General features: G+C 29.2%; 1 protein-coding gene across 1 annotated transcript; it reads left to right on the top strand.

The window, feature by feature from the left end:
* The first annotated feature begins 739 nt into the window (after window positions 1–739).
* Window positions 740–10,678, top strand: LOC113797507 (gamma-aminobutyric acid receptor subunit beta-like). The gene is made up of 8 exons (XM_075824347.1): window positions 740–1,139; window positions 4,204–4,292; window positions 4,664–4,731; window positions 4,800–5,026; window positions 5,113–5,195; window positions 5,270–5,538; window positions 8,898–9,350; window positions 9,446–10,678. Exons 1-8 carry the CDS (start codon window positions 757–759, stop codon window positions 10,019–10,021), a joined length of 2,148 nt encoding a protein of 715 aa, XP_075680462.1. The 5' UTR covers window positions 740–756; the 3' UTR covers window positions 10,022–10,678.
* Window positions 10,679–12,229: the final 1,551 nt, after the last annotated feature.

Below are 12,229 nucleotides of genomic sequence, written 5' to 3'. Positions count from 1 at the left end.
TGAATATTTTTTTTCTGGTTTATTCTGGGCCATTCAAATATTCCGGAATGACCTTGTTTTTCTTTCCACACATATATCCTAAATTGTTATTCATTTTTGTTTTCACGCTTCTATATTTGGATCATCATCATATTTTTTGACATGTATAATGTTATTATGTAGATTTGCTGATACTTTTCGTTTTCATTTTGTTTTCGATTTTTGATGTGGTTGGTGACCATATTGGATATTATTAGCCATTCATTCATTCATTCATCATTCATAAATGATGAATCATCGGATATTACTTTTTTTTCAATCAATGCGATGAATATTTTACAGGAAATTTCTTTGGAAAATTCCAAAAAAGTTTTTTCTCATCTCTGCAAAATTTCTAATCAAATTTTCTCCTTTTTCTTTTTCTTTCTATGCAGATTTTCATTTGAAAATTCAATTTTTTTTGCAACTTTCCTGTTTGAAAATCAAGGGGAAAACACAGGGTTGAAAAAAAATGTTCATCGATGGCAACAGCAATTTGATGATAAACCTCACATTACAACCGTTATTCATATCAAACAATCGAAAGAAAAAAACCTTAATGATCATTGTCATTATGAATTCTGTTTTGGTTACTCATAAATTCAATAACATTTATCATTGAAAAAAATGATGATGATGATGAAGAAATTTTATTATAAAATTTTTATAAAAATTTTTAATTATTTTTCTATAAATTTATTATTATTATTATTATCATCATTAATATTTGTAATATTAATGCCAATCATTATAATTATAAATATTATTAATATTAATCATTATTATCGATGGTCATTATCATCATTTATAATCATTATTATAATGATGGCTATGAATAATAATTATGTACAATCATTACAATTATCATCATCATCATCACCATTAAAGCCTATTATACAACAACAAACAACAGAATTTAATGAAAATCAACAACAACAATCGATATTATCGATACCATCGATACAAACGAGCTCTTTATCATCATCATCATCATCATCATCAACAGCATTAGATAAAAATTTAAATAAAAAAATAATTAATTATCATCATCATCATCCACAACAGCAGCCTAAACAATCATCATCATCATCGGATAATGTGATATTATCAACAAGACCAAAGTAAGTTTATTTGAAAAAAAAGTTTTTGCGTAAAATTTCTGTAAAATTTCTCTCATAACCCAAAGAATATTCAGGAAGAATTTCAAAGGTCAAAAGGTCAAATGTCAAGAATTTCTTTTTTTCGCCTGAAAAAATCTAAAATTTAGATTTTTTGGGCTCAATTTTTTTTGGATTTTTTTGTTCACTTTTGTTTTCAACTACTTCGCCAAACAAAACCCCCAAAAAAAACCAAAATCGAAAACAAAACACATCAGAATAAAGTCGACTTTGAGAAACAAGAAAAAGCGAAAGAAAATTTGAAATTCAACAAACCAAATATGAATTTCAATTCGGGATTTTTTTTCTGTTCGGGTTAGTTTCTACATTTGTCAAATGTGAAAAAAAACAAAATGGACAAGGATTGAATTTCAATCCATAACATTCGATGCAAATTAAATTGAAAACCTAACTATATTAACAGTGAATGTGTAAATGGCAGATTTTTTTTTTTTTTTTTTTTGTTGGGATTTTTTGTTCGCCTTTCAAATTTCAAAACTTGATGAAATTGATCAGTCAATTCGGTCATCGTTTTTTTTTGTGTGAACATTCTTGACATTTGTTTTTTCACTGTTACTATAAAATGAAGGATGATTTGGGAAAAAGAAATGGAGAAAGTTTCCGAGGAAACTAAATTTCCTCGGAAACTTTCAGCTATAAAAAAAACAAATTTTGCAATGAAAATTAAATTTTCTTTTTTGAAAATTTAAATTCTTTTGGATGACACATAATAATAATTGTCATTTAAGTTTGTCATTTTGACTATCAAACTCTTTTCTTTTCTTTTCTTGTTTTTGTCTTTGTCTGTCACAACGTTATCGATCCTTAAGAATTTCGTTTTTTTTGCGCTGAATTGAAAACTACTACTTTCAAGTGTTTTGTTTGCGTTTGTCATCAAGGGAAATTTAACATTATTTTAATTAAAAAAAAAGAAAAAAGAAAAGAATCCACCTTACACGATAAACACATTCACTCAATTTGATGATTTTTGTAAGTTTGACTTTTTTTTTGACTATTTTCACCCAAACACACACGCACACAATGATCTTGTCAATCCGATTAGGTGATAATGGTAGAGAGAGAGAGAGAGAGAGAGAGAGAGAGAGAGAGAGAGAGAGAGAGAGAGAGAGAGAGAGAGAGAGAGAGAGAGAGAGAGAGAGAGAGAGAGAGAGAGAGAGAGAGAGAGAGAGAGAGAGAGAGAGAGAGAGAGAGAGAGAGAGAGAGAGAGAGAGAGAGAGAGAGAGAGAGAGAGAGAGAGAGAAGAAAACAAACAAAACATTTTCAGTAATATAATTTTCAAATTTTCAAATAAAAAGAGAAACTTTGTGGCAAATTTCTTTCCGGAAATATTTCTCAAATTCATACATGAATGATTCTTTTTTTTTGGTTGAAAAATTTTCATTTGAAACAAAAATTCCATGTTCAAATTCTCATTAACTAATTAATTAATTGAATCAAACCAAATCAGATTTTAGGTTCGTTTTTTTTTTTGGTTTGTAACTTCAGAAAAAAATAATGCCTGACCAATCTAAAATTGACATTTTTTTTGTTGTTGTTGTTGTTTTTTATCTCTTTACCTTGTTTGTTGTTTTGTCTAAATCAATTAACATGATTATCCTTGTTTGTTTGTTTGTTTTGTTTTTTGGTTTTTGCTTTATCTTCGAGAAAAAAAGTACACGAAGAACACAAAACGGCTATTTCTACTTATGGTTGAATGGATGATTGTGGTTTTTTTTCTTCCTATTTTTTTCAAATAAACCTGTGTTTGTTGCTGTTATTTCGAATAAAGATTATCGATCGAATTATAAGTTGTGTTTCCTTTATTTTCAAATTTTCTTTTTTTTCCAGTTTTCCAACATTATCAATTCATAGATGATCAAATGAAACAAAGCCAGATAGAGAGAGAGAGAGAGAGAGAGAGAGAGAGAGAGAGAGAGAGAGAGAGAGAGAGAGAGAGAATTTGTTTAATCCATAATAATAATGATATGACACAACAACAAAAACAAAAAAAAACTGTACCATGAAATCGTGAATCGTGTTTGCAATTTACGATTTTCATTTATTTTTTGTTGTATCCCACTAAACTACAGGTAATCCAGGTACTGATTTTGTTTCTGTTTTTTTTTCTATTTCAATAACATTTAGCTAGTTAATCAGTTAGTTCGTTTAGGTAGTTAGGGTTATTATCATTATCATTACTGACTGACTTGAATGAATGAATGAATGATAGTAAAATTAGGTCAAACGTATACTATCACTTTCTCTACACAAGAAATCATTTGATATGTTCGTGTTTTGCATATAGATTTTTTTTTTTTTTTTTTTGTCAAATATGGAACCACTTGACTTGATTTTTATGAAGAAACCAGTAGCCAAGAATTTATGTGACACGAGTTTTCAAATGTGTACCATTGTGTGTTATTGAGTGTTATTATCATGTCATCAATGACCTTGATAACCAAAACGGTTATTATCAAAGGGTCATTACAAATGAGTTTCTACATACCTTTACACTGGCGGATATTATCGGAAAAATGAAACCAGAACCAAAAAAAAAAACAGCCATAAAAAAGATAGCGCAAAAGAAAAGTTTCATGTTACAAAATTTTTTTATTTTCGGAAAGTTTTTTTTCTGTGTTTCATGTTTCATGTTTCTTCTCGTAAAGATAATTATTATCAAGATTTTTTTTTTTGTTCAAAAGAAAAAAAACAATAATTATTACTACAACAGACAAGATAGTGAGAATTTTTATCGAAATTTATTTCATTTTTTGAAAAAAAAGTTTCCGAAATTTCTTCTTTTTTCAAAAAGTTTCCGAAATTTTTTCTTTTTTTATCGGGTTAATTATTGATGATGGGTATTTTTATCAGAATTTTTTTTTTGGTTATCTGGTTACATTTTCAAAACCTAATAATTTTCTTTTTCACTTTTCCCTCATTTGTTCCTGGTTTTTCTCTTCTTCGATGTTGATGTTGGTGCCGATTTTTCAACCAAAAAAAAAAACAAAACAAAACAAAATCCCATCAGACAAACAGCAATTGGACAGAATATAACTAGAATATTGAATGCCTTTTTCGATAGTGGCTATGATAAACGTGTACGTCCCAATTATGCTGGTAAGTTATTATACAAGAATTTATTGTGAAAGTTTTTATCCCAATTATGATTGATCCCTTCAAACAACAACAACAACAAATAAATTGCTTCTGGGTCATCTGAAGTTTATTTTCGTTGTTTTTGTTGTTGTTGTTGAGGGTTAATGTCCACTATATCGACTGCTACAGTAAATAATTTATTTACTGGAGAAAACAAACACCTATTTTTGATTGATCGAATGAGGAAAATGTTTTTATTTTTATTTTTAAATTCTGCTGCCGGATGACCGATCAATCAAAAATATGATATGTTTGTTTTGTTTGCCAATTTCATAATTATAATAATAATCATTTTGTTCGCCTATTTCTACCTACCTATCTATCTAATCAAGGTCCACCTGTACAAGTTGGTGTTACAATGCATATAATTAGCATTAGTTCTATATCGGCCGTTCAAATGGTAATTTTGATTTACACTTGTGTGGAAATAGATTTTGATTCTTACTTCTTACTTCTTTCAAAAAAAAGGATTTTACATCCGATTTTTATTTTCGTCAATCATGGCGTGATTCAAGATTAAGTTTTCAACCACATCCAGGTATACAAGCATTATATGTTGGTGCTGAAGTTTCGGAAAAAATTTGGGTACCAGATACATTTTTTGCCAATGAAAAAGCAGCTCAATTTCATATGGCAACAACGCCAAATACATTTATTCGTATTAAATCTAATGGTGATGTGTTCCTTTCAATGAGGTTAGTTTTGTTTCATTTTAATCATTTTTATATTCTCTCAATCAAAATTGGTTTTTTTCTTCCTTCCTCCCCTCCCATTCCATTAGACTTACAGTAACTTCAAGTTGCCCAATGAATTTACAATATTTTCCAATGGATCGACAAAGCTGTACGATTGAAGTGGAAAGTTGTAAGTGTTAATTTCAAAAATTTCAAACTTTGTTTTAAAAAAATGTAAATTTCCACTTTTTTTCCACCTATAAGATGGTTATTCAATGGCCGATATACAATATAAATGGGGTATCGATGGTCAAGGATCGGATGTTGTATTGGCAAAAAATTTAGAATTACCACAATTTAAAGTTTATAAACATTTACAACGACGTAAAGTTGAAGTACTTAGCACTGGGAATTATTCACGTTTAGTTTGTGAAATTGAATTTGTACGATCAATGGGTTATTATTTAATACAAATTTATATACCTGCATCATTGATTGTTATTATATCATGGGTTTCATTTTGGCTTCATCGGGTAAGTGTTATTATTTGTTCGTTATTATTTTTTTTTAACCCCGTAAACGCAACAACAGCAAGTAACATCCATATATCAATGAAAATGTCAGATACAGACACCACATTCAATTCAATTTCCCCCCCACGCACACACACAAAGTAAGATTATTATTATTCCTGTTTAAAGAATAAGATTTTTTTTCCGGAAAAAAAACTATGCCGTATAAGTATTACGTGCGTGTGATGAATATATTTATGTGATGTTGATGTTCAAAGTTTGTTGTTGTTGATTTTCAATGTAAAAAAAATGTTGATGATGATGATCATTATTCAACGACTTTATATTGAATTCTTTTTGTTGTTGTTGTTTTTGTTGTTGTTGTATTTTTATTCATTGTTGATGAACCGAGAATATTCTGGTCTCTCTCTCTCTCTCTCTCTCTCTCTCTCTCTATGAATCTAAAATTTTTGATTATTAAAATTTTTTGCCCTCCTACTATTTCTATAGCTATTTTTTACGTGTTTTTCTTTTTTTTCCTATTACTAAATTCTAATTGAATTCTTTTTTTTTGTTGCAAAACTTGTTTCAATTTGAAGAAGAAAAAATGAAGAAGAAAATATTAGACAAAAGTTCATTGTGTTAATATTTCCGTTTTTTTTTTTCTTCATTGGGGAGAGAGAGAGAGAAACATTTTTCTGAGAATTAATGATTATGATGAATTTTGTTTTTTATCATTTTCATTTGAAAATGTTTCCCGGAAATTTTCCCTGCAAGTGATTATTATTATTTTATTTTTTTTCATTTTAAAATTTCAAATTTACGCATGTCAAATGTGAATGAATCGCTTTTATTTTTTCAGGAAAAAAACCTGGATAAAATTTTCAAAATTTTCAATTTTTTTCTTGAAAAAACTTTATGGAAATTATTTAGTTAGTGAAAAAAGTTTCACTTAACAAAACTCCCAAAAAAGAATTTGATTTTGATCTCAATTTGTTTCTTCAATAAAAACAAAACAAGTGAACCAGAACCAAACAAACAAACAAACTAAAAAGAACCAGAACGGTTTCGGATCGAGGTGTCGATATTCGATGAAGAACTTGAAAGAGTTTCTTTTGAATGATTGAAAATAAAATTTCAAATACAAACACTTATTCACTTTACACACTTTAAAACTATATGAAAACAAACAAAAAAAACTTTTGAATTTTTTGAACGAAATATGGTTGAAAATTTCGATTCCATTATATGGGGCTAGAGAGAGAGAGAGAGAGAGAGAGAGAGAGACCAGAATAAAATATCGAGTTTTTTTTTGGAGTAGATTTTTTTTCTATTACAAACATTTTCCATTAAAAAACAAACAAACTTGCGTTATGTTTTTACGTATTAAGAAGAGAGAGTGAAAGACGAGAATCTACCTACCTATATCTATCAACTAAATTGCTTGTTGTTGTTGTTTTAAAGATTTCAACAACAACAACAACAACAAATGATCCATATTTTGTAGTTGTTCATGAGCTGAGATTGTTGAAATATGTGTGTGTGTGTGTAATGCGTGTGCATCATTTTTTTTTTTTTTTTTTGAAAAATAATCCAGGTAAATATTAGAGAAAATCACATCCATTCATTTTTTGTTTCTGTGTAGGTTTCGATTTATTTATTATCCACCTTTCTTTTATTTTGGCAATTCTTTCATCATTTCAACAACGATTCTGAAAAGATTTTTCTCTTTTGTTTTTTTGGATTTCTAAAACAAAACAAAAAACAAACGAAAATGTTTATTGTAAATGGGCCTATTAGTCTGACTACCTGGATGGCTGGCTTAGTATTATTATTATTATTATCAAACGATAAATATAGATAGGTAACCTTATTTAGATAGATAGATAGACAGGTAAGGAGCGAAGGTAAAATATCTAATAGGTAGGTAGGTAGACAGGCAGGTAATAATCATTCAATACATTTTTTTTTTTACTATAGTTTTTTTTCATCTTCAATATATTTATGGAATGTGTCAAAATTAACTTTTTTTTGTGTTTTTTTTGTTTGGAAAATTCACTATGAATCTTTTCTTCTTCTTCTTTGGTTCCCGTTATTGGAAACTATCAGTTTTTTTCCAGTGTGTGTGGGTGAAAAGAAAGGAAACTTTTGAGAAAAATAGCAGCAGCTTCTGATGTTGTTGTTGTTGTTGTTGATGATAATAATATTTGACGTTTACATAACACACGAACACGATAAAGGGAAAGAAAGAATATTCTTTATTATTCTTTTTTTTTATTATTTACACACCTCATTCTCTCTCTCTCTCTCTCTCTCTCTCTCTCTCTCTCTCTCTCTCTCTCTCTCTCTCTCTCTCTCTCTCTCTCTCTCTCTCTCTCTCTCTCTCTCTCTCTCTCTCTCTCTCTCTCTCTCTCTCTCTCTCTCTCTCTCTCTCTCTCTCTCTCTCTCTCTCTCTCTCTCTCTCTCTCTCTCTCTCTCTCTCTCTCTCTCTCTCTCTCTCTCTCTCTCTCTCTCTCTCTCTCTCTCTCTCTCTCTCTCTCTCTCTCTCTCTCTCTCTCTCTCTCTCTCTCTCTCTCTCTCTCTCTCTCTCTCTCTCTCTCTCTCTCTCTCTCTCTCTCTCTCTCTAATGGCATCTTTTATTCTTTTTGGGTTTGAACATGGTCTAAATTTCCATTATGTAATTTTTTTTCTTTCATGTATAAACCAATGTATGTACGAAAGACGATAAAGACGACGTCCAAAGCTAAAAATTAAGGAAGATTTTTTTCTTCTTCTTCTTCGTCTCTTAGCTTACTGACTGGCTGACTGAATGAATGATAGAATCCGAACAAGAATAGTAAAGAAAAAAAATATATGTTCACGTTTTTACATTAAAATAACATAACATAGCATACACACAAACACACAAACACGAAATAGCTAATGATTATGACATTTATTATTAATAATAATGATCTTAAAGAATTTTTTTTCTCTTCTTCTTCTTCTTCTTCGTATTCTTATTATTTAGTTTCATTCAATCTGAAGAATTTTTTAAGGATTTTTTCTTCTTTAAAAAAACAGCATTTTTTCAAATTTCGATTGGAGATAGGAATTCATTTATTCCCTCCCGATTTCCCCCCAATATACTGATGATGGTGATTTTTTGTATTAGTTACATGTAACCAAAAAATTGATCCATTTTTTTGGATTCATTTTTATTCAAATTTGATGATGATGATTGCGTGCCAAAATGATTTTTGTTGTTGTTGTTGTTGTCGAGGGCTTCTTTATTTTTTTAAATCTGTTGTTGTTGTTGTTTGTGGGGGGCGAAAAATTTTGATAAGAAAAACTAATTTCCATTTTGATTTGAAATAATTTTTTTGTAAAATAAAAAATAGAATGCAAGTCCAGCACGTGTACAATTAGGTGTTACAACTGTATTAACAATGACAACATTAATGTCATCAACAAATGCAGCAATGCCAAAAATTTCCTATATAAAATCGATTGATGTTTTTTTAGGTACTTGTTTTGTAATGGTATTTGCTGCCTTATTAGAATATGCAACTGTTGGTTATATGGGTAAACGTATTGCAATGCGTAAATCACGTACACAGCAAATTGTACGAATTCTGAATGAACATCGTGAAAAATGTATTGCAGCAGCAGCTGCAGCTGCTGCTGCTTCTTCACATCAAGGAAAAAATATTGATAATAATGATGATGATGATAATGATAATGATGATCCAAATAATCCGATTACAAGTCGTCGTCATGGTGCATTAATACGTACAGCATCACTTTATCCAAATATGGAACAATTAGATGAATTAGAATCATATCATAAAAGGGTAAGTTTTTTGGTTTTAGATTCTGTTGTTTTTTTTTACAAATTTCACCATTTCTTTTTTTTACATTTCCCCCACCCCCAAAAATGATAACAAAGGGTTTACGACCACCATCACATAGTTATCTAAGTAGCCGTCATTCATTTGAACGTACAGCATCATTAAAAAATCGTATATTTAATGAAACTAATGGTGGTAATGATGATTCTGAAAATGGACCAAATTTTAATGATGATCTTAATGTATTTGTTGCTGCAAATTCTGGTTCAACATCAGGTGTTGGTGGTGGTAGTGGTGGTGGTGTTGGAGGTTTATCATCACCATCATCATTTAATAAATTAGATTCACATATAACGGCTGCATTACAACGTGGCGCTGGTGGTGGTAGTTCAACTCGTGTCGGTAGTAATCGTCGTAGTTTTACCGGTCTATATGATCCAAATGATAATAATAATAATGTTCGTGATATGAGACATTTAGCTGAACGTGCATTTTTACCATCAAGTTATTATCTTAAAAATCAAAATACATTATTTGGTGTTTGTCCAAGCGATATTGATAAATATTCAAGAGTTGTTTTCCCTGTTTGTTTTCTTTGCTTTAATCTTATGTATTGGATTATTTATATGCATATTAGTGAATTTTTAATTGAAGATCAACAATTTGATGAATGATGATTGTTTGGGGTTAAATCTAATGATGATTATCTATTTATCTATTTGTCGTCTGTTTTTGTCGTCTGTTATTTATTATTATTGTTACAAAAACCAAAAGTTTAGAGCATAAAATCTGTCATCAAATCAATCAAATCAATTTGTTTTTTCGATTGTTTTTTCTTTCTTGGATTTATACAATCTAAAATTACATTGTCATTATACACTTTCATTATTCACAAACTTTATATAAAGCAAAAACATCAATCAATGGAAATATGATTAACACCTTATGCACCTTTTCATTTTCGCTACCTGATTCTAAATTGTTAAACATTGGAAATTCAACTTAAAAAAAATTTACCAAAAGTGCTTCAATCTTTTCTGTTTTTCTTTGTTTTTGTTTTGTTTTGTTTTCCAGTTTTTTTTATTGTTCAAACACTTTCACATCACCCGAATTCACTTTTTACACTCAAACACACACACACAGGTAATATTCAAAATGAGACTTAAATTCAAACGACACACACATTCGTAAAATTGACCTTAATGACAGGGTGGATGAAATTATTCAAACAAAAATCACTTCTCTCATCCTTGTATCCAATCAATCAATCAATCTCACCAAATCAATTGTAAATTTCAAAAAAAATAAAAAGAATTTCAAAAAAATTTTCAAAAAATAAAAAAATCTAAGCACGATGCTGCCATCTATGTTTTCATATTCGAAAATTTTGTTCCTTTCTCTCAATTTTTTTGATGTTTTAAAATTTTAAAATTTAAATTTCAAAAACATCATCGAAAAAAACATGGACGTTTTTTTCCCTTCTTCACTCAATGACCCTTATGGTTTTCGTTGTTCTTCTTATTGTTTCAAGCTGTCAGTATTTGCCCGTACATTACATGATCCATCAACAAAACAAAACAAAAGAAAAAAAATTTGTTTGATTTTGATTTTGAACAACGGAAAAAAATTGAAATTGAAATTTTTAAATTGTTTTTTGTTGTTGTTGTTCGTTTCCAGTTCTATAGCCACCAAACACTTGTATACAAGTTCAATTCACCTTATTCGGCAAAACGAAAAAAAATTCACATATATCGTAATTAGTAATGAACGTGTGCCAAAAAAAACAAAAAAATTTTTGATCGATTGATCGAATGACAATCGTTCTGACAATCTTGAAAACGTAAAGGTAAAAAAATGTTTTAAATGTTTGATTTGATTTGAATTGCTCTTCGTGTGTCGTGGTGGACAGTCATTCATTCATCTTTGATCTTTATGGCGTTTTCGGTGTTAATGTTTGTTTGCTGCTGTTGTTTGTTGTTCCTGTTTGTTTTTCGCTAAAAATTATCGTGTCCAATATTTGAACGAGAAAATGAAGAGGGAGCGAGAACATGATGTAAACACGTAAGTGTCCATCTTGTTGTTGTTTTTCTCCCTCTTTCGGAAAATAAATCGATAAATCGATTGATTGATTTGTTAATTCGCGCTTCTCCTTCGTTCAATCAGATCAATCATTTCTTCTGTTAATCTTTCGAAAAAAAGGCTTAAAAAAACAATCCTTTTTCAATTTGATTTGATGACAAACAAAAATGGTTGTCAAAGTGACAAAAATATATTATATTTCAAAATGTGATGAACGATTTAATCGATGAATCGATTGTATTCCGAAGGAAAGAAATGATAAAACAACCAGGTAAATGACTTAAATAAGATTTTTTTTTTTTTTGAAAAAAGTGAAATTTTTTAAAAAAACATCCTTCATTCATCAATGAAAATACCTGTAAACCATCATCATCATCAGAAGAAATAGTCTGATGATGATGATGATGATGATCCACGATTAATCAATCAATCAATCAATCAGACAAACAATCGATTATATCGATTACAAATATATCGATTATATCGTTTAATCCTTATAATTCATTTCTTTCTGATTTTAAATGCTTATTTCCAATCGACTATTTCAACATCAGCAACAATAATACAAAGAAGATGGCCATTCTAAATACACATTTATGGGTCATTTTTATATTTGTTTCAGCAAAAAAAAAAAAAAATGTCGATCATTTTGTCATCATTTACAATCCAGCCAAACGATGATTAAGATTCGAGCATGAAACAAAAAATGCAAAAATAGAATTCAATTGTAATCATCATCATCATCATCAAGATTGAATGTTTTTTTTTTCTAAAAAACCAAGACAAAATTTCAAAAAAGAAAC

The sequence above is a fragment of the Dermatophagoides pteronyssinus genome, unplaced genomic scaffold (assembly GCF_027571235.1).
Source record: "Dermatophagoides pteronyssinus isolate colony J.1.1.1.1 unplaced genomic scaffold, Derpt_VIB-CSIC_2022.12 sq0074, whole genome shotgun sequence".
Classification (NCBI taxonomy): Eukaryota; Metazoa; Arthropoda; class Arachnida; order Sarcoptiformes; family Pyroglyphidae; genus Dermatophagoides; species Dermatophagoides pteronyssinus.
The sequence above is the reverse complement of the archived record's forward strand: the minus strand, read 5'-3'. Positions and strand labels throughout refer to the sequence as shown.

What these genes read in the sequence shown, in the direction of transcription:
- LOC113797507 (XM_075824347.1), top strand. Translation starts at nt 757, where the DNA reads ATGCCAATCATTATAATTATAAATATTATTAATATTAATCATTATTAT. An exon ending in CTATATCGGCCGTTCAAATG is followed by an intron (nt 4,732 to 4,799) that starts GTAATTTTGATT and finishes TTCAAAAAAAAG; the next exon opens with GATTTTACATCCGATTTTTA. An exon ending in GATGTGTTCCTTTCAATGAG is followed by an intron (nt 5,027 to 5,112) that starts GTTAGTTTTGTT and finishes CCATTCCATTAG; the next exon opens with ACTTACAGTAACTTCAAGTT.